Source organism: Chiloscyllium plagiosum, chromosome 21, assembly GCF_004010195.1.
Source record: "Chiloscyllium plagiosum isolate BGI_BamShark_2017 chromosome 21, ASM401019v2, whole genome shotgun sequence".
Lineage (NCBI taxonomy): Eukaryota > Metazoa > Chordata > Chondrichthyes > Orectolobiformes > Hemiscylliidae > Chiloscyllium > Chiloscyllium plagiosum.
In genome coordinates, this window is record NC_057730.1 from 58,370,863 (window position 1) to 58,393,629 (window position 22,767).

The window sequence follows — 22,767 nt, forward strand, 5'->3', positions numbered from 1 at the left end:
CTGTCAATGTCCCGCTGCAGCGTACAACAGCCCTCTATACTGTCAACGACACCTCCAACCTTTGTGTCATCTGCAAACTTCAATCCCCTCATCCAAGTCATTAATAAAAATTACAAACAATAGAGGCCCAAGGACAGAGCCCTGTGGAACACCACTCACCACAGACTTACAGACAGAATATTTTCCTTTATTACCACTCGCTGTCTTCTGTTGGTCAGCCAATTCTGTATCCAGACAGCTATGTTCCCCTGACCTTCTGAATGAGCCTACCATGGGGAACCTTTTCCAGCAACACATTTTCAGCTTTGATCTCCAGCATCTGCAGTCCTCACTTTCTCCTCAAACCTTATCAAATGCCTTGCTGAAGTCCATATACACCACATCCACAGCTCGACCCTCATCAACGTTTCTAGTCACATCCTCAAAGAACTTGATAAGGTTTGTGAGGCATGACCTGCCCCTCACAAAGCTGTGTTGACTGCATTTAATCAAGCCATGCTCTTCCAAATGGTCATAAATCCTATCCCTCAGAATCCTTTCTAACACCTTGCAGACGACAGACGTGAGACTTACTGGTCTGTAATTGCTGGGAATTTCCCTATTTCCTTTCTTGAGAGGAATTACATTTGCCTCTCTCCAGTCCTCAGGTATGACTCCAGTGGAGAGCTAGGATGAAAAGATCTTCGCAAGTGGCGAAGCAATTACATTTCTCGTTTCCCAAAGCAGCCGAGGACAAATCTGGTCTGGGTCTGGGCCTGGTCTTAATGTTTGACAAAATTTTCAGCATATCAGCTTCCTCTATCTATCCATTTCAGCATGCGCACCTGCTCTTCAAAGGTTTCATTCACTACAAAGTTCGTCTCTTTCATAAAGACAGAAGCAAAAAACTCATTTAGGGCTTCCACCTACCTCCTCAGACTCCACATACAAATTCCCTATGCTATCCCTGATCGGGCCTACTCTTTCTTTGACCATTCTCTTATTCCTCACAAAAGTGTAAAATGCCTTTGTGTTCTCCCTAATCCGTTCTGCCAAGCCTTTCTCATGCCCTCTCCTGGCTCTCCTCAGACCATTTTTAAGCTCCTTCCTCGCCTGCCTGTAATCCTGTAGAGCTGAGCTTGACCCTAGCTTCCTCCACCTTATGTAAGCTACCTTTTTCCTTTTGACGAGAAGCTCCACCGCTCTCCTCATCCAAGGTTCCTTTATCTTACCCTTTCTTGCCTGTCTCCAGCATCTGCAGACCTCACTTTCTCCTCCTGTCTCAGAGGGACATATTTATTCATCACTTTGCAACAACTGTTCCTTAAACAGTCTCCACATGTCTATAGTGCCTTTACCATGGAACAATTGCTCCCAATCCATTTTTCCTAACTCATGTCTGATCGCATTATAGTTTCCTCTTCCCCAATTAAATATCTTCCCATTTTGCCTAATCCCCTCCTCCTCCATAGCTATGTAGAATGTGAGGCAGTTGTGGTCACTATCACCAAAATGCTCTACCACCACAAGATCTGATACCTGCCCCGGCTCGTTTCCGAGCATTAAGTCTAGAATGGCATCTCCCCTCATCGGCCTGTCAACGTACTGAGTTAGGAAACCCTCCTGAACACACCTTACAAAAACAGCTCCATTCAAATCTTCTGCTCGAAGGAGATTCCAATCAATATTGGGAAAGTTAAAGTCACCCATTACAACAACCCTACTACATCCACACTTTTCCAAAATCTGCCGAGCTATGCTTTCTTCCATCTCCCTGCTGCAATTGGGGGGCCTGTAGTAAACCCCTCAAGAGGTGACTGCTCCCTTGCTGTTCCGAATTTCCACCCATACTGACTTGGTAGGCAGATCCTCCTCAACAATGGAAGCTTCTGTAGCTGTGATACCCTCTCTGATTAGTAGTGCTACACCCCCTCCTCTTTTTTCCCCCCTCCCTATTCATTTTAAATGCTCTAAATCTTGGAACATCCAGCAACCATTCCTGCCCCTGAGAAACCCATGTCTCTGTTATGGCCACAACATCATAGCACCAGGTACTGATCCAATGGTCTTTAACTTCCATCATCAGCCACAGTCACCCCTGCCTCCCCTTAGGATCTTTCTTCCTTTTTGGAATGAACTGATCCTGCATCTTCTGCATTATACCCAGAAATACCTGCCATTGCTGTTCCACTGCCATCCCTGCTAGGGTATTGAACCATTGAACTTTGGCCAGCTCCTCCCTCATAGCTGCATAGTTCCCCTTATTCAACTGAAATATTGTCACTTCCGATTCTACCCTCTCCCTTTAAAACTACAGATTAAAGCTTATTGTGTTGTGGTCGCTACCTCCTAATGGCTCCTTTATTTCGAGGTCCCTGATCAAATCCGGTTCGTTGCACAATACCAGATCCAGAATTGCCATCTCCCTGGTAGGTTCCAGCACAAGCTGTTCTAAGAATCCATCTCGGAGGCACTCCACAAACTCCCTTTCTTGGGGTCCAGTACCATCCTGATTCTCCCAGTCTACCTGCATGTTAAAATCCCCCATAATAACTGTAGTAATATCTTTGCGACAGGCCAATTTCAGCACCTTATTCAACTTAGACACTACACCCAGGCTACTGTTTGGGGGCCTGTAGATAACTCCCATGAGGGTCCTTCTACCCTTAGAATTTTTCAGCTTTATACAGACTGACTCGACATCCCCTGATTCTACGTCCCACTGCGCAAGGGACTGAATATCATTCCTTACCAACAAGGCCACTCCACCCTCTCTGCCAGTCAGTCTGTCCTTACGATAGCACTTGAAGCCACATCTCAGTTATCCCCACAACACCGTAACTGCCAATTTCCAAGTGAGCCTCAAGTTCATCCACCTTATTTCTAATGTTTCGTGCATTCATACATAATATTTTTAATTTGTTTCTCCCCTTACCCTACCTATCAACCCCTATTTCACTTGACCTTATGGCATGATCCTTTTTTGAGTTTTCTGTTCCATTGATTCCGTTGTCTTTCTTGACTTCTAACTTTCCCTTTAACTTCCTTCTGAAACTTCCAGTTTGTCCCCTCCCCCCGCTATTTAGTTTAAATGCAGCTGTGTTGCAGTGGCAAACCTACCTGCCAGAATGCTGGTGCCCCCACCTATTAAGGTGCAACCCGTCCCTCTTGTATAATTTATCCTTACCGCTAAACATACCCCAGTGATCCAAGAATTTAAATCCTTGCTTCCTGCACCAGTTCCCCAACCACACATTCAAGTTCATTATCTCCCTGTTCCTGTCCTCTCCAGCCCGAGGAACTGGAAGCAAACCAGAGATAAACACCCTGGATGACCTGCTTTTCAGCTTTCTTCTGAGTTCTCTGAAGTCCTGCTGTAGAATGTCCCTCCTCTTCTTCCTGACGTCATTTGTGCTGACATGCACCACCACATCTGGCTCTTCACCTTCAGCCTTGAGGATTTCCTGCACTCTGTCTGCGATGTCCTTAATCCTGGCACTAGGAAGGCAGCGCACCATCCTCAAATCCCACCTGTTGCCGCAGAAACCCCTTTCAGTCCCTCTCACCATGGAGTCCCCTATTACCACGGCTCTATGTGATGTCTGACTGCTCGGCTCTGCCAATTTCTGATTGGCAGACCTGACCGCGCCTCGGACTGGCAATGACGTCTGTCTCTACGGTTTCCTAATGTGGCAGAGTTAACTACATTGGCAGGCAAGGCGTTCAACGCCCTTAGCAGAAACTGCCTCCGATTTCTGTCTTAAATCTATCACCCGTCAATATGCCCTCTTGTACGGGCTGACGTCATCATCCGAGGAAAAAGACTTTCACTGTCTACCCTATCTAATCCTCTTGTATGTCTTTGTCTTTATCAAATCCCCTCTGAGCCGCTTTCTTTCCAATGAGAACAGACCCAAGCTTCACAGCTTTTCCTCATAAGACCTTCCCTCCAGACCAGACAACATCCTGGTAAATCTCTTCTGCACCTTTTCTTAAGCATCCACATCCTTCCTGTAATGGGGCAACCAGAACTGTACACAATATTCCAAGTGCGACTGCACTAGAGTTTTGTACAGCACGACATTACAGCTCTAGAACTCAATCCCTCTACCAATGAAACCTAACACACTGTTTGCCTTCTTAACAGCACTATCAGCCTGGGTGGCAACTTTCAGGGATAGAACATAGAACATTACAGCGCAGTACAGGCCCTTCAGCCCTCGATGTTGCGCCGCCCTGTCATACTCATCTGAAGCCCATCCCACCTACACTATTCCATGTACGTCCATTTGCCTGTCCAATGACGACTTAAATGCACTTAAACTTGGCGAATCTACTACTGATGCAGGCAAAGCATTCCATACCCTTACTACTCTCTGAGTAAAGAAACTACCTCTGACATCTGTCTTCCACCTATCCCCCCTCACTTTAAAGTTATGTCCCCTCGTGTTTGCCGTTCCCGTACTTGGAAAAAGGCTCTCCCGGTCCACCCTCTCTAACCCTCTGATTATCTTATATGTCTCTATTAAGTCACCTCTCAACCTTCTTCTCTCTAATGAGAACAGCCTCGAGGCCCTCAGCCTTTCCTCGTAAGGCATTCCTTCCATACCAGGCAACATCCCAGTAAATCTCCTCTGCATCCTTTCCAAGGCTTCCACATCCTTCTTATAATGCGGTGACCAGAACTGTACACAATACTCCAAGTGTGGCCGTACCAGAGCTTTGTACAGCTGCAGCATAACCTCCTGGTTCCGGAACTCAATCCCTCTATTAATAAAGGCCAAAACACTGTATGCCTTCTTAACAACCCTGTCAATCTGGGTGGCAACTTTCAGGGATCTGTGTACATGGACACCGAGATCTCTCTGCTCATCTGCACTCCCAAGATTCTTACCATTAGCCCAGTACTTTGCATTCCGATTACTCGTCCAAAGTGAATCACCTCACACTTGTCCACATTAAACTCCATTTGCCACCTCTCAGCCCAGCTCTGCATCCTATCTATGTCTCTCTGCAACCTACTACATCCTTTGTCACTATCCACAACTTCACCGACGTTCGTGTCGTCTGCAAATTTACTAACCCACCCTTCTAAGCCCTCATCCAGGTCATTTATAAAAATGACGAACAGCAGTGGACCCAACACCGACCCTTGCGGTATGCCGCTAGTAATGGGACACCAAGATGAACATGTTCCGTCAACAGCAACCCTCTGTTTTCTTTCAGCAAGCCAATTACTGATCCAAACTGCTATGTTTCCCACAATCCCATTCCTCCGCATTTTGTATAATAGCCTACTGTGGGGAACCTTATCGAACGCCTTGCTGAAATCCATATACACCACATCAACCGGTTTGGTCACTTTGTCAGAAAACTCAATAAGATTCATTAGGCACGACCTACCCTTCACAAAACCGTGCTGAATGTTCCTGATCAGATTATTCTTTTCTAGATGGTTATAAATCCTATTTCTTATAATTTTTTCCAACACTTTACCAACAATTGAAGTGAGACTCACTGGTCTGTAATTACCAGGGTTGTCTCTACTACCCTTTTTGAACAAGGGAACCACATTTGCTATCCTCCACTCCTCAGGCACTATTCCTGTAGACAATGATGATTTGAAGGTCAATGCCAAAGGCTCAGCAATCTCTTCCCTTGCTTCCCAGAGGATCCTCTGATAGATCCCATCTGGCCTAGGGGACTTGTCTATTTTCACACTCTGCTGGATTTCTAATACCTCTTTCCTTGTGAACCTTCATCTCTTCTAGTCTAGATCTAAGTATCTCTGTATCTTCCTCGCCAACATTTTCATATAGTATTCATACGGATCTATGTACATGGACTCCAAGATCTGTCTGCACATCCACACTACCAAGAATCTTGTCATTGTCATTGACCCAGTATTCTGCCTTCCTGTTATTCTTCCCAAAGTGAATCACCTCTTATTTATCTGCATTGAACGCCATTTGCCACCTCTCAGCCCAATTATGCAGTTTATCCAATTCCCCCTGCAACCTGCAACATTCTTCCACACTGTCCACTACTCCACTGACTTTAGTGTCCTCTGCAAACTTACTAACCCATCCACCTATGCCTGCATCCATGTCATTTATAAAAATGATAAACAGCAGTGGTCCCAAAACAGATCCTTGTGGCACATCACACATAACCGGATTCCAGGCTGAATATTTTCCATCAATCACCACTCACTGCCTTCTTACAGAAAGCCAGTTTCTAATCCAAAGTGCTAAACCACTCAGTCCCATGTCTCTGCATTTTTTCCAACAGCCCACCATGTGGAACCTTATCAAATGCCTTACTGAAGTCTGTGTATACCACGTCAACTGCCCTACCCTCATCCACATACTTGGTCACCTTCTCAAAAAACTCAGAGGTTTGTGAGACACAACCTGCCCTTGCTGAAACCATGTTGACTATCTCCAATCAAATTGTTGCTTGCGAAATGATTATAAATCCTATCTCTCCTAATCCTTTCCAAAACCTATCCTACAACAGACGTAAGGCTCACTGGTCTATAATTACCTGGGTCATCTCTACTGCCCTTCATGAAAAGGGCACATCATTTGTAATCCTGTCGACAATGACGACTCAAAGATCAAAGTCAAAGGCTCCAATACCTCCTGCCTTGCTTCCCAGAGAATCCTCGGATCAATCCCACCCCGTCCAGGGAACTTGTCTACTTTCACTCCTTCTAGAATTGATAATCCTTCCTTACTAACCTCTATCCTTTCTAGTCTAATATATGTATCTCATTTTTCTCCTCTACAATATTCTCCTTTTCCTGAGTGAAAACCGATGAGAAATATTTGTTTAGCACCTCTCTGATCTCCACAGGGTCCACACACAACTTCGCATTTCTGTCTTTGACTGGGCCTATTCCGACCCTAGTCATCCTTTATTCCTCACATACCTATAGAAAGTTTTAGGGTTCGCTTTTATTCTACCTGCTAAAGACTCCTCATGTCCTCTCTTTGCTCTTCTTATAACTGTCTCTTTAAATAATTCCTAGCTAATCTGTAGCTCTCCATCTCCTCATCTGAACCATCTCGTCTCATTGTCACATAAGCCTCCTCCTCCTGCTTAACAAGAGATACAATCTCTGTAGTAAACCACGGTTCCCTTAGCTTCTCACTTCCTCCCTGCCTGACAGGGACATACCTATCAAAGACATGTAATATCTGTTCCTTAAACGAGCTCCACATTTCAATTGTCCCCATCCTCTGCTTTTTGCTACCCCATTCTATGTTTCTCAAGTCTTGCCTAATCACATTATAATTGCCCTTGCCCCATTGTTAACTCTTGCCCTGTGGCAATGTACCTATCCCTTTCTATTGTTAAACTAAACGTAACTGAATTATGCTCAGTCTCTCCAAGTTACTCACCTACCACTAAATCAAACATCTGGCCTGGTTCATTACCAAGCATCAGATCCAGTGTGGCCTCCCCTCTAGTCGGCCCTTCGACAAACTGTGTCAGGAAACCCTCCACACATTGGACAAAAACTCATCCATCGGGCATACTAGAATTATAGCATTTCCAGCCAATGTTGGGGATGTTAAATCCCTCATAATGACCACCCTGTTCCTTTCACTCCTACCCAGAATTGTTTTGCCAATCCTCTCCTCTCCTGTTTGTAACTTCAGTCCATACTACCTCAGTAGACGAGTCCCCGTCAAAAGATCTTTCAACCGTTATGTTGTCCTTGACTAACAAGGCCACACCTCCCTCTTTTATCGCCTTCCCTGTTCTTAATGAAAGATCTAAGCTCTGGAACCTGCAATGTCCATTCCTGACCCCGAATTATCTTGAAATTGTGTAGATTTTGCCCTGCCCATTATTGGTATTACTTGGCTGCTGTTTTCTGGTGCTGCTTTTTCACTGCAATTGTAAAAGTTTGGAGGGTGCCAGTATTGCAAAGAAAGAAAAAGGGAAATCTTCACAACATAAGACACATGGGCATTGTTTTATAAAATTTGCATGTACAAATAAACAGGACCACATTTATTTGGTTTTGAGCGTTGTTGCTTTTTGGATTTCTCTCTAAACACTTTGGCTGTGTCTGAAAGTTGGTTTCATGGATGTTAAAAAAATCCTTTATCCTCTCAGTCATCCTAATGACCTTTTTTTTGTTCGAGAGAGAAATCTCACCATAGGGACCTTCCATTACATCCTGGTTCATTCCTCCGTCTATCCTCTTGCTTCCTTGCTTCCCCACTGGCATCTTCCTGTGCAATCTGAAAAAGTGTCATAGTTGCCATTCAGCTGTTCTGTACTCCGAGTCTAAAGACCCATACACACTTTTCCAGGTGAAAGTGTTTCACTAGTACCTCTGTCAATCTAATCTATTGCATTTAATACTCTCAATTTGGTCTCCTTTACATGAGTGAGACCAAATGTAAACTAGGTCACTGTGTTTTGTAAAACACCTCTGCTCTATAATTAGGAATGTTGCTTCCCATTTCAATAAGCCATCTTGTGGCACGGTTATAGTTGGTAATAATAGTTTTGACCAAGGCTTACCAAGCACCACCCCTCGCAAAAAATGAGCAATCCATGCATATGTCTTCTAGCTGCTTTATGGCACGAATCCATTGCTACATTCTGTTTTAAGATATAGCAAGACTATTGATCTAATCATTTTCACAGTGGTGTGTCATTGTGGTAAATCTATCAAGTATCTGATTTTGGAAGATTTGGATGATGTCAGGCCATAAGAAAACAAAAAAGCAATGAAATTCGTTTCTAGAAGAACAAAACTGGAAAGCAGACAAATGAATGTTAATCTTGTGTGGAGTATTACTTAATCTACAGAATGTGAACAGTTCTGATCTCCATAACAACATTAAATAAAAGTGAGAAATAATATTGACATAGTAGCAATTTTGCACTCATTTTAGGAAATAGGTAACTGGTTCGGGGTTTTCAACAGACAGCGACTTAATGGGTGGCTTACTGTAGGTTTTCAAGATTGAAGTGGACTGATTGGCTAAACATAGGGAGGAGCTGAAAATGTGTTGCTGGAAAAGCGCAGCAACATTTCCAGCAACACATTTTCAGCTCTGATCTCCAGCATCTGCAGTCCTCACTTTCTCCTTAAACATAGGGAGGAGAAAAGATGGTGATGACTAAGGGCCATAAATATGGGACTCACTAATAAATCTAATTGGGAAAATCAAAAGAAACATTTTTTACCCAGCGAGTATGTAGCCATACACAAACCAAAATGAAAATAAATTCTCTGGCGTTTGTTGAAGTTACTAAAGCTGATTTTAGTGTTACTGTTCTTATGAAAATTTTTTTAAGAATGTAAGCAACCTCTTGTAAACTTAGATAACTTTCCAATACTTGAACATTTTGTCAGTGTATTCTCTTTTTAACTTTTGAATTTAATATTCTGTTGTTTTTAGGATTATGTTAACTGTGCTGAGGTTTGGATAGAGTATACATGCAAGCATTTCTCAGTAAGTAGAATTTCATACTTTTCAGATTCAAAAACATAAAACTACCTTTTTTTAAAAATACTAATAGTGTATCATCTAATTTGACAGAAACGAGAAGTTAATACTGTGTTATCAGATGTCATTAAGCATTTAACTCCAGATCGAGCTTTTGAAGATGCTTACCCACAGGTAATGTGCCACAGTTTTGGGAAAACAAAGTAGGGTGTAACCCTGTCCTCTTTCTCCTCATTCCCCATGATTTGGATTGTCTTATTTTCTCATAATTGATGTGCTTAAGTCTTGCTATTTCCACAAAACCCATTTTATTCTACACATGTAAGGAAAACATGGTTGAAATAAAAACCGCTGAAATTGTTAGACTTGCTAGAATTTAGGGTGGCACAGTGGCTCAGTAGTTAGCACTGCTGCCTCACAGCACTAGGGTCCCAGCTTCGATTGCAGCCTTCGGCAACTGTGCAAACTCCACATGGACGTCCTCCCTGTGTCTTTGTGGTGCTCTGGTTCCTCCCCAAGTTGAAAGGTGTTTAGATTAGGTGAATTGAACATGCCAAAATGCCTGTAATATCCAGGGATATGAGGCTAGATGGATTAGCCATTGAAAATGCAGGATTACAGAGATAGAAATGGGGGTGTTGGGTATGGGTGCGATGCTTGAGTCTAGGTGGTTTACTGTTCACCTGGTCAGTGTGGCTTCAATGCACCGAATGGCCTGCTTCCACACTCTAGAGATTTGGTGATAGATGAACCTCAGTAAGCTTGTGATTATATTTTGATTTAAAACTTCTAAAACTTATAAACTTTGTTCTTGAGGGTATTCACATCCTCAAATTCTTTTCAGTTCATAGAATAAAAGTTGAAGTGATGTTGACAAACAAAATGTCACTTTTATCAAGAAATCTGTTCTGTAATGAATGACTTAGTCCCACAGAGGTCAAAAGGAGAGAAAAGGAAAGAGATGAGAAAGAAAGGTGAAGATAATGAGATAGGACAAAAGTCAGTATAAAGTTAGAGGTCCAAAAGTAAGGGAGAAGATTTGAGAGAAACAGCATTAACAGAAATAAGTCAACTGTATGCCTCTAAGTTTTTTTTTACACCCTGTGATCTGTGCATCCTTGCTTACTGTGATCAGCCTGTACTACTTTAAACAAAGCTTTCATTGTGCTTCAGTACATGTGTAAATAAATCAATCAGTCAGGTGGTCAGTCCATGGTCTTGACTGTTTAGAGTCAGAGAGATGTACAGGATGAAAACAGATCCTTCACTCGTCCATGCCAACTAGCTAACCTAAAGAAATTTAATCCTATTTTCCAGCATTTGGCCCATGTCCCTCTAAACTCTTCCTATTTATATACCCATCCAGATACCTTTTAAAGGCTATAATTGTACCAGCCTCCTCCACTTCCTCTGGCAGCTCATTCCATACACGTACCACCCTCTATGGAAGAAGTTGCCCCTTCGGTCCCTTTTTAAATCTTTCCCCTTTCATTTCAAATAGTTACACACCTTGAGCTTAGTTCTTCCTCCTTCATCTTTGATTTCCAACATCTGCTTTGCTTCAAAGCCAGCTTTGTTTTGGTGAAGCAGGGCTCACCACTCTGGGCAGTCCAGTATACACTCTCCCCAGCTCTTCAGGTTGGATTGGTTCTACTTCATGTGTGATTTCAAGATTTCTTGAAACATTTCTGCTGGCTGCCTTATGAGTTGATGGTATTTCCTTTAGCTGGAGGGTGACCGTAATTAAATATGTGTCTGTGTAATCCTCAGCCTTGGGAACACATTGCTGTGCCTCTGGCTGACACTCCAAAACCTGGCACTTCCTACATATGTGGTCACCCAGACTACCAGGAGTGTCTTGAGATTTCCCTCAAAGTACAGGTCAGATACACACCGGAGTTTGATCCCCTGCCATACTTTGAATTAGTCTTTGAACCTACTTCCATTATGTTAATTTTACTCTCCCTTTTCCTACTTCAGCTTACTTACATTACTTAAATTTTACTGTATTGCTGCTGATTTTCACTTTGTTTCTGTTGCTGCTTTATGCACTTTTCTAAATCCTTGTTGTTAACTAAGTCCCTAACAACATTTTCTAACCAGCCAATGAACTTGTACACTTTGTAATGTCATTCTTGTTTCTTCAACAAGAAATGACTGCCTCTCACTCTCTTCCTGGACTAACTCATTGCAGGGCATTCTTTCCAGATAATCAATTTGCAATGCTGACTGCAGGGCACACTCTCTTGCCAGACTGTTTCATCCTGATGCTGACTGCAGGGCATTCTGAATTCTCGATCTGTCCGAGAACAGAAACATCCTCTCAGCATCTATCCTTGCTAAACCCCTTCGAATCTTTGTTTCACGAAGATCTAACCAGTATTCTTTCAATGCTATTTGTGACATCCTTACTTTTGTACTTTAATACCTTTAACTTGACCTGTCACTTTCAATGTTTTGTACCTGTGAACTCCAGATCTCTCCCTTCCTGCATACTTATGAAAATTTTGCGGTTTGTTACAATGCCTCTCCCCATTCTTCTGCCCTAATGTTTCACTTCACATGCACTCACTTTGCCTGTATGTTTTCAATTAATATTACATTTTTGTCTTAAAATTCATCCAAATGTGTATCTGGTATGTAATGAATAAACATTAGACTTAAAATATTGTTTGTCATTAGAGTTTTGTACATCCCTTTGCTCATTTTATTGATGTTTCTTTTCAGCTTCAATCAATTATAGCAAAAGTACTAGATCAGTTTCATGACTTTGCGGTTCTATTTTCAATGGTAAGTTGTTGGTTCTTAATTGTTATTGGAAATATTGCATCCTGTGTTCTGAATTGCAGCAATTCTTTCTCTAACCACATTGAGTTAAAAACAAAATGTTATTCTTTTTCCCCATCCTTTTGTTTAAAAAAAAATTCACGATGGGTTGTCTTATGCCAAATGGACTGCAATAGTTCAGAAATGCTGATCACCATGACCTTTCAAAGGGTAGCTAGGGATGGGTAATGCACGTGGACCCAGCTGGCACCACCCATATCCCATGGATGAATAAAACTGAGATTAATAAGATAAGCAACTAATTTGAATGTGAAGATTATTAATCTTAAAGTCTGTTTTGTTCAAATGATTTGGTCAAGTTCCAAGAGTTTTGAAGGACAATTGAAACTCCTCTTGTCTAATTTCCATGTTTTTTTAAAACTTATGTTCCATTGAGGAGTTTGCCAAATTTGTCTGAAATTGGACAGAAACAAAGTGTAAATTTTAGATATTTTCTCATCAGCCTGTTCAGAGGAGTTATTACAAATCTCTGGAGCACAGCAGCTTTGAGCCTTGCCCTTCTGGTTCAGAGGTAGGAGCACTACCATTGCACCACAGGATCCCTAATGTATTCATTTTATTATAAATCACAGGGTTGTTCATGTATGGATGCTATAATGAAAGCATATGATTCTTTACTGTTTGTTATAGTAACCAGCCCTTTCATCAACAAAACCTTGACTGTTAATAAATAGTTTTGTGCCTGAGGCCAAAGATGTGTGTTAGAAAGTGCCATGCAACTGTTGCAGTTAAAAACCCCTGTAAAAATGAATAAATGACCGAATAGATTTAAGCAAATACTGTGGATATAGGAAATCTGAAATAAAATCAAAGTGCTGAAGAAACTCAATAGATCTGGTAGCATCTGAGAGAAACAGGCAAGATTTTGAGTCCAATATGAACTTCATTGTTCCAAAGAACTTAAAATATTAACTGTTTCTCTCCTACAGATGCTAGAGATATGCTGAGTTTCTCCAGTATATCTATTTTTAATTCGCACATCATCCCATCTAAGTTATCACAATAGAATCCCTCCAGTGCGAGAAGAAGCCATTTGGCCTACCAAGTCTGCACTGACTGTCCAAAGAGTATCTCACCAAGGTCCACTTCCGAATCCTGTCCCCGTAACTCCACATTTCCCATGGCTAATCCACTTAGTTTACACATTCCTGGACACTACAGGGCAATTTAGCACGACCAATCTATCTAACCTGCACATCTTTGCACTGTGGGAGGAAACACATGCAGGCATGGGGAGAATGTGCAAACTCCGTGCAGACGGTTGCTCGAGTGTGGAGTCAATCCCTGGTCTGTGGTGCTGAGAGGCAGCAGTGCTAACCACTGAGCCATTGTGCCATCTATGTACTCTGAGATATAATGAAAAGGTGCCATAAGTGTTTGTCATCCACAATGGAGACCTAAGAAGGCACTTTAAATCCTGTATGATATTAGTGAGACACTAATAACTGGATAAGATACTTGATTTCTAATGTATTCCATTCTCAGGAGAAGTTCCTCCCTTTCCTGGATATGTTCCAAAAAGAGTGTGTCAAAGTGGAGGTCTGCAAATCAATTATGAATGTTTTTATTAGGTAAGCGCAAGCTCATGAGAAGTATCATTTACTGTGCATGATTGTATGACTCGTAAGTATTAAAATCTGCCATGTGAATGTTTAATATAACCTTCTCCAGCATTAAACCTAAAAGACTACTATCTTGGACCTTCTATAAATTCTGAATCGGGTCCATTTGTTATTTCACCCCTTTTGAAGTGTTCATGTAATAATAGTTTGATGTACTTACAAAAACATGTTGGCATTTGAATTCCTCTTCAAACACATGCCCTGGATTTTAACTATTCGTTTAGGACCTTGAATATTGATAGATGTCTGACAAAAATAAACTGTGCTCCACTTTTAGACCATAAGAAGTCTATATATGTGTGAAGTTTGCAGTGAGCAGCATGAATACTAAAGTATAAGATACTTTTAGCCTGCTGTGGTTCTGTTCGCCGAGCTGGAAGTTTTTGTTGCAAACGTTTCGTCCCCTGTCTAGGTGACATCCTCATTGACAACAATTCACCAGAACGAAGGACCCAATACCCAGCATGAGCAAAACTAATGTAGTGTACAAAATCCCATGCAAGGACTGCACAAAACACTACATAGGACAAACAGGAAGACAGCCGGACAGCTGAAACTGACAACCGGAAGCGGCAAGGACAGACCACTATAAATACCGGAGGAAACACCACAGAAGCGCTTCACAGGAGGCTCCCAAACACTGAGTATGTCACCTAGACAGGGGACAAAACGTTTGCAACAAAAACTTCCAGCTCGGCGAACAGAACCACAGCAACGAGCAGCCGAGCTAAAAATCTTCTCACAAACTGAATACTTTTACCCTTTTTGGCACGCTATCTGTTATAAACTTGGTATTGTTTGATCAAGCTTTATGAAGAAGGGCTTATGCCCGAAACGTCGATTCTCCTGTTCCCTGGATGCTGCCTGACCTGCCTTTTCCAGCAACACATTTCCAGCTCTGATCTCCAGCATCTGCAGACCTCACTTTCTCCTATTGTTTGATCAAGACATAGAGTGGAACTCCCTCCCTGAGAATGGAAGTGTACAGAAACCGGAGTAGCCCGTTAAAAAGATGGAAGTGTAGTGCTAATGCAGTGACCAGTGTAGTGACCAGACCCCCCAAGCAAATACTCTCAAGACGCTGGTTCAATCCTAACAAGGCAGCTAGTGGAATTTAAATGAAATCAATAAATCGAGAATATAAAGCTAATCTGTGGTGATTAAGAAACTGTCATAGAGTCAGCGAGTCAGAGAGATCTACTGCTCAGAAAAAGATATCAACTCATTGTTCTTGGCATGCGTAGACTCAGTGACTTAACTATTCTGAACCCATCATTGACTGTTATGAAAGCTTGTGATTCTCTTGTGGAATCTGCCATCCTTTCCTCATCTTGCTTATACAACTTCAGACCCTCAGCAATATAGTTAATTGTACAAGTAACTCAGTTCAACGGAGATTGGGGATGGGAAATAAATACTGGCCTAGCTAGTGCTGCTCATTAAAAAAGAAACATTAAAACAGAGTGGTTAAAAAAACACTCAGGTTGATTTTACTACTGCATTAGGTTATGGTTCCTTTACAAATAATTCTAGTTCTTCGCTTTCAAAGATCTAATCTTGAGACCCTTCCAGTAGCATCTCAAGCTACTGGCTGCTGAGACTGTGCTCAACTGGAGTCCCGAAGCTGTCTCTGGTATCCACTCACAGAAACAATTCCAGCTATTTTGCAGATCGCTAGCTAAGCTGGCATTGCCACTGGATGTCTCCTAGTTCCAGTACATCTCTGCTGCTCCAAGCAATTACAGTTATGCTTCCTTCACACTCCAACCAACTCCCCCTGCTGCACTGAACTATCAGTGGCTCCTAGACCCTTCATGTATGCCTTGATGCTCTCAGAAGCCAAGTTAAAAACCATCAATTGCATTTTGGGTCTTGGACTGTTCCTGAGCCCTGGTTCTTGGATGTTCTTCCTGAGCCTCAACTACATGCAGCCAGTGACCTTCAGCTGCCTTCTCAACAGCACAGCTAAAAACAGCAATGTTTCTGTTTGTAGCCAATGTCTCTCAACAGACTAATTGATTGATAGGTTAATCAATCAATCACTGGACTCCCCATTTATGGCTATCTTGGCTCCTGTGGTCACGTTTTCATTCCACTGCCAACACTGTGCAGGCATATTCGTGTGTGTAGTACTTAAATAAATAAGACCTGAGTATACCTGGCCTATCAGCTCCATGCACGGCCTGGAGTGCATTCAGCATGCCAAGCTTTCCAGTACTTGGTTTCACCTGTAAGTTCACCCATGATGTTAAACCTGTCACAAAATTTCCTTTTGTGGCTTTTTTTTTATTATCTTCTACTTGTTGAGAACCTGCCTCATCTGTAATCCATTCCTGTTCTGACTGAAGGTCACTAGTCTGAAACATCAGTTCTCTTTTATCTATCCATGGCTGCTGCCTGACTGAGTATTTCAGAGATTTCTATTTATGTTTCAATTAATTACCCTTCTGTACGTCAGGTGACATCTTTTTTTCTTTTATATTCTAGGCAACAGCAAGAATTGACCCGTGACCCTGTCATTCTTAATGCTCTGATGCATATTTGCAAGACAATGCACGACTCTGTCAAGTAAGTTACAATTCCTTTCAAACAGTAATTTAAAAATGACTTCTGGAACAATGGTGAGAACTCAGAATTGACCTTCCCTAGAAATTTGTTTCCTGACTTTGGAATGATTTTGTTATTCTCTTCCTTGACTCTTTCCTCATCCCCTAAAGTATGTGGCTAATAGATTGCTGATTACTGTTTGTTGGATCCTTCAAACTGACTGACTATATACACTAGCATGTTTTCTTAAAATATAGCAAATAATTTTAAGTTTCAAGCACTTTTATAAATAGGCATCAGTAAAGAACAACCGGTTTTCTGTTTACACATGTTGACGAGCCTGTTTTGCCATTTCCAACACTTTTTTTGATGTTTTAAACAGAAAGTGCTGGAGAAACTCGGCAGCTCTGGCAGCATCTGTGGAGAGAAAGCAGAGTCCATGTTTTGGGACTTGAAGCCTTCGGAATGTTTTGAAAAATGGTCTCCTCCAGACTTGCTGTGTTTCTCCAGTAGCTTGTTTTTATTTCAGATTTCCAGCATCCACAATCCTTTGGCTCAGTTTTATTCTGTTTTTTAATTTTTCTGTTTTGTTGTGTGTGTGTCACCATACAGCCTTTATTGTCAGTCCCTGCTTGAGAAGTTGATGGTGAGCTGTAGTCTTGAACCAGTGCATTTATGGGCTAAGATTAGATAGGGAATTCCAGGACTTTGAGCCAGGAACAGTGAGGGGCTGATGTTTATGTACGTTGTATGACTTGGAGGGAAATTCCAAGGGCACAGTGTTCCCCTAGACCTGCTACCTTGTCCTCCTACACGGTCGAGTTTGTAGATTTGGGAAGTGCTGATGAAACCATCTTGGTAAGTTGTTTATAATGATATAGCGTGTCTTCAGTCAAATTGTAATGCTTTTGCAAATTAATTCATTTATGAATCATATGATCAAAGAGCTACCGGTTTCTAATTGGATTTGCTGTCGTCAATTAGAGAGAGAGTTATAGAGATGTACAGCATGTCCAACCCATCTATGCTGACCAGATATCCCAACCCAATCTAGTCCCACCTGCCAGCACCCAGCCCATATCCCTCAAACTCTTCCTATTCATATACCCATCCAAATGCCTCTTAAATGTTGCAATTATACTAGCCTCCACCACTTCCTCTGGCAGCTCATTCCATACACGTACCACCCTCTGTGTGAAAACGTTGCCCCTTAGGTCCCTTTTATATCTTTCCCTTCTCACCCTAAACCTATGCCCTCTAGTTCTGGACTCCCCCACCCCAGGGAAAGTACTTCGTCTATTTATCCTATCCATGCCCCTCATAATTTTGTAAACCCCTGTAAGGTCACCCCTCAGCCTCTGAAGCTCCAGGGAAAACAGCCCCAGCCTGTTCAGCCTCTCCCTATAGCTCAAATCCTCCAACCATGGCAACATCCTTGTAAATCTTTTCTGAACCTTTTCACAACATCTTTCCGATAGGAAGTAGACCAGAATTGCGCACACTATTCCAACAGTGGCCTAACCAATGTCCTGTACAGCCACAACATGACCTCCCAACTCCTGTACTCAATACTTTGACCAATAAAAGAAAGCATACCAAACGCCGATCCACCTGCAAACTTACTAACTGTACCTCTTATGCTCTCATCCAAATCATTTGTGTAAATGACAAAAAGTAGAGGACCCAGCACCGATCCTTGTGGCACTCCACTGGTCACAGACCTCCAGTCTGAAAAACAACCCTCCACCATCACCCTCTGACTTCTACCTTTGAGCCAGTTCTGTATCCAAATGTCTAGTTCTCCCTGTATTCCGTGAGATCTAACCTTGCTTACCAGTCTCCCATGGGGAACCTTGGCGAATGCCTTACTGAAGTCCATATAGATCACATCTACTGCTCTGCGCTCATCAATCCTCTTTGTTACTTCTTCAAAAAACTCAATCAAGTTTGTGAGACATGATTTCTCACACACACAAAGCCATGTTGATTAGATTAGATTATTTACAGTGTGGAAACAGGCCCTTCGGCCCAACAAGTCCACACCGACCCACCGAAGCGCAGCCCACCCATTCCCCTACACTTACCCTAACACTATGGGCAATTTAGTATGGTCAATTCACCTAACCTGCACATTTTTGGATTGTGGGAGGAAACCGGAGCACCCAGAGGAAACGCACGCAGACACTGGGAGAATGTGCAAACTCCACACAGAGAGTCGCCTGAGGCGGGAATTGAACCAGGGTCTCTGGCGCTGTGAGGCAGCAGTGCTAACTACTATGCCATCGTGCTGCCCACTATCCCTAATCAGTCCATACTTTGCACTTTTTTTTAAAGGACTGGAATCAAATATTTTGTCTGGGTACTTGTATATCTTACAACTTTTTGGTAAGCTAAGCGTTTTGGCACCCTACATTGCTAGTGTGGTAGAAGCCTATGGGATGGTGGGATTTTTTTTTTTACGGATGTATTATTTTAAATGGCAGGTGAAACCTCTTTGCTTTTATGATAGATAAAATTCAATCACATTTGTCCGTAACATCCGAATCGCCATCGAGTTGGGTTGGAAGGTGCAATTCTGCACTGTTGTCAGTAGAGCTACTTGTTTGCTTGTCCTCCACAGTAGTGTTTAATAAATTAATCGACTATAAAACAGTAGAGAGTTGCAACAGAAAACCAAACTAAGGTTATTAACATTAGTTACTCAGGCTATTTTATATGTGATAGAAAACCATGGTAATTATTTCCATGCAGATTCCACAGCAATTGTTTTTAATGTTTGAAGTAAAATATTGCAGATATTTATATTCCAAGTTATTTGTAATTATGTTTTCTCCAAATAATATAACCACTTGTTACTGTGAATTATTCATTTTCTTCTAATTTTCGTTAGCGAATTAGTGTACAGTATTTTTTTAGTCTTGTTTTTGCTTGGTTTGCCCTTTTTAATAAATTAGTCTTTAATATTATGCTTGTTTGTCTACACACCTTATTGAAGTGCTTTAACATTGGAAGATGAAAAACGGAGTTTGGCCATTTTAATCAGTGGATTTATCAGAATGGTGAGTGCCTTACTTTGCTGTAAAACTGGATGTACAAGAATAGGCAATATTTTTTTATTGCTGCTAAGTTGGGTTGGGGACAAGTTCTGCAGCACAAGTTTTCAGTACTGTTGCTGGAATGTTTAAGGGCCCATAGCTTTTTTCTTTGCGATCACCTGGAGTGTTTCAAATTGTCCAAAGACTGCTGTCTGTGATACTGGGGATCTCTGGAGGAGGCCAACATGAATCACCCAGTCAACACTTTTGCCTGAAGATTGTTGCAGATCTTTCAGCCTTATTGTTTTGCACTGATAGGCTGGGTTCTCCCATCATTGAGGAAGAGAATATTTGTGCAACTACCACCTCCAGTGAGTTGTTTAATTGTCAGCCACCAATTATGACCAGTTCTGGCAGTGCTTACATCTGTTACATTGGTTGAGGGATTGCTTAGCCCTGTCTATCACTTGTTGTTTCTGCTGTTTCTCATGCAAGTAGTCCTATTTTGTCACCAGGTTGTGTGTTTGAGTCTGAGATTGTTAGAATTTTGGTCTTCCAGGAAATTGAGGGATACAAAAAGGAAAAGCTGAGCTGAGGTAAAGGATAAGCTGTAATCTTATTGGATTGCAGTGTAGGTTTGAAGTGCTGTTTGTCTACTATCAATATTTATGATCACGTTTTTCAAATGCAATGCACTATATTCCTCATAATTCAGAGCCCTTTTTTATTGTAGAAAATAATAGACTGATGCGATAACTCCTACAATGCTCATGGGGAATCACTAGTTAATCTCCCTGTGGAGCCTAATGAGTGAGTTCCCTTGGTAAAGACAATGGCCTACCCAGCTGGAACTTGTCCTCTGAGTCCTGGCTGATTAGAAAAAATCAGTTAAATAAATAAACTACCACAGAAGTATGGCCCTCTTGTGGCTCAATGACTGAGAGCCCTGGATTCAGGTCAGGTCCCACCTGCTTCTGAGGTGTGTCATCACATCTCTGAAGAGATTAATTAGAAAATAATAGCATACAAGGGGCCCTTGTGGTGCAGTGATAATTCCCTACCTCTGCCCTAGAAGGCCTGGGTTCATGTCCCATCTGTCCTGGGTATGTCATAATGTACATTGGCAGGTTGATTAAAAATATCTATAGAGCAGACGCAAATGGACTCTTGTGGTGCTAGAGTTGTGTCCCTAGCTCTGAGCCAGGAGACCTGTGTTCAAGTCTCACCTGCTCCAGAGATGTGTAATAACAAAATAGAAAGATTACCTAGAGCAGGCACATAACTGTCTGTCTTGGGCTGGGAATAGCCTAGGTACAGAGTGAGTAGTGGCTCTATTTTGTTGTTCAACCATAAATGATGTTCATTCCCAGTTGGGTTTCCTGAATTATTACAGTCTAGTAACCTAATTTAATATTACGGCAAAATGGAAATTGTTTGAATCGTTGTATGATTGAAATTCCTACAATTTAACTGTAGGTAATGTAATCCATCCTGTGAATTTATTACTATTAATGTGAGTTAAAGCACGCATTTTTGCAAAAGCAACTAGATTATGATCTCTGATCATTCATATGTGGAATATTTTACTCTTTGAATGCTAAATGATAGTACATTATATAATTCTGCTTACTCCTCCTGTTGTTTAATTTGTTTTGTAAGCTGTGTTTTGTGCTCATTTTGTTTCTTAAGCACTGTAATTTTGACTCCCAACATATATTTTCCTTATATTTCTGTCTTGTATTTGGTGGTGAGGTTTCATTTGGTCGTGACTTTGAGCAGCAGCTAAGCTTTTATGTGGAAGCCCGATCAACCTTCTGCAACTTGGAACCTGTCCTTATCCAATTGATCCATGTGAGTAGAAATTATGTTCAAGCTAAACCTATATTATTTTCCTTTAAATTCTCGAATTGTGCTCGGAAGTGGATTTATCTATATCAGTATAGTTCTATATCATGATTTGGAGATGCCGGTGTTGGACTGGGGTGTACAAAGTGTTTAAAAATCACACAACACCAGGTTATAGTCCAACAGGTTTAATTGGAAGCACTAGCTTTCGGAGTGCTACTCCTTCATCAGGTGCTCCGAAAGCTAGTGCTTCCAATTAAACCTGTTGGACTATAACCTGGTGTTGTGTGATATATACCATGATATTTATTGTTGTTTTAATTTTGAGTTGGTGTGCTGTACTTGCATATTTCAGGAGGGGGCGCTGTTTGCCAATGCGTTCTTTAAGTACATTAATTTTACAGATTGTAAATAACCAATGTCTGTCAGGGCTCTTCGTGTGTTTTTTAATAATTGCAGTATGATTAAATTTTTCACTTCCTTGGTTCATGGAATCATAAAATGCTGAAATATCCCTTCAGCCCACCAGGTCTGCACTGACATAAATACCACTAAAAGCATGCTAATCCCAATTTTCTGCACTTGTCCCATATCCTAGAATGTTATGATATCTCAAGTCCTCGGTGAAATATGTTTCGAAGATTTTAAGGTTTCCAGCCTCCACTACTTTCCTAGGTAGTGCATTCCAGATTCCCACTGCCCACTGAGTGAAAAGATTTTCTTTTCCACAAATCCCCTCTGAATCTCTTGCTCCTTGCCCTAAAACTATGCTCCCTCATGATTGACCCCTCAACCACAGGGAACAGCTGCTCTCTCTTCACGCTGTCCATACCCCTCATAATCTTACACACCTCATCATGTTCCCTTCTTCCCCCCCCCCCCCCCCACTCAGTCTTCTCTGCTGTGAAGAAAACAATCCAAGCCTATCTGGTCTCCTCTTACAGCTCATTTTCTCCATCCCAGGCAGCATCCTAGTGAACCTCTTTTGTACCCCCTCCAGTGCAATCTCATCCTTCCTGCAGTGAGGTGACCAGAAGTGCATACAGTACTCCAGCTGTGCCAAACAAATACTGTACAACTCCAGCATTATCTCCTTGCTCGTGTGTTCTTTGCCACGACTGATGAAGGCAACTGTCCTATATGCTGCCTATTCGTGTGCTTTGCCAACTTCAGGGAGCTGTGACTAATTACCCCAAAATCCATCTGTTTCTCTAAGCTATCCAGTGTCCTGTCATTCAATAAATACTCCCTCATCTTGTTTTTTTTCTTCTAAAGTATATCCTCTTGTACTTATCAGGGTTAATACCATCTGACATTGGTCTGTCCATCTGACTAACCCATTTATATCTTCCTGTAACCTACAACCATCTTTGCTATTAATTACCCTACCAATCATGGTATTATCTGCAAATG

The 22,767-nt window shown here is 41.8% G+C and overlaps 1 protein-coding gene across 2 annotated transcripts in view; it reads left to right on the forward strand.

The window, feature by feature from the left end:
* Positions 1–22,767, forward strand: part of vps35l (VPS35 endosomal protein sorting factor like) — a 154,495-nt gene that overhangs the window by 70,480 nt on the left and 61,248 nt on the right. For both annotated transcript variants that reach the window (XM_043712168.1, XM_043712169.1), the window contains 7 exons: positions 9,411–9,464; positions 9,552–9,632; positions 12,186–12,248; positions 13,791–13,876; positions 16,415–16,495; positions 19,470–19,533; positions 21,262–21,360. In XM_043712168.1, coding sequence (XP_043568103.1) covers positions 9,411–9,464; positions 9,552–9,632; positions 12,186–12,248; positions 13,791–13,876; positions 16,415–16,495; positions 19,470–19,533; positions 21,262–21,360 — 528 coding nt within the window. The remainder of the gene's footprint in view (positions 1–9,410; positions 9,465–9,551; positions 9,633–12,185; positions 12,249–13,790; positions 13,877–16,414; positions 16,496–19,469; positions 19,534–21,261; positions 21,361–22,767) is intronic.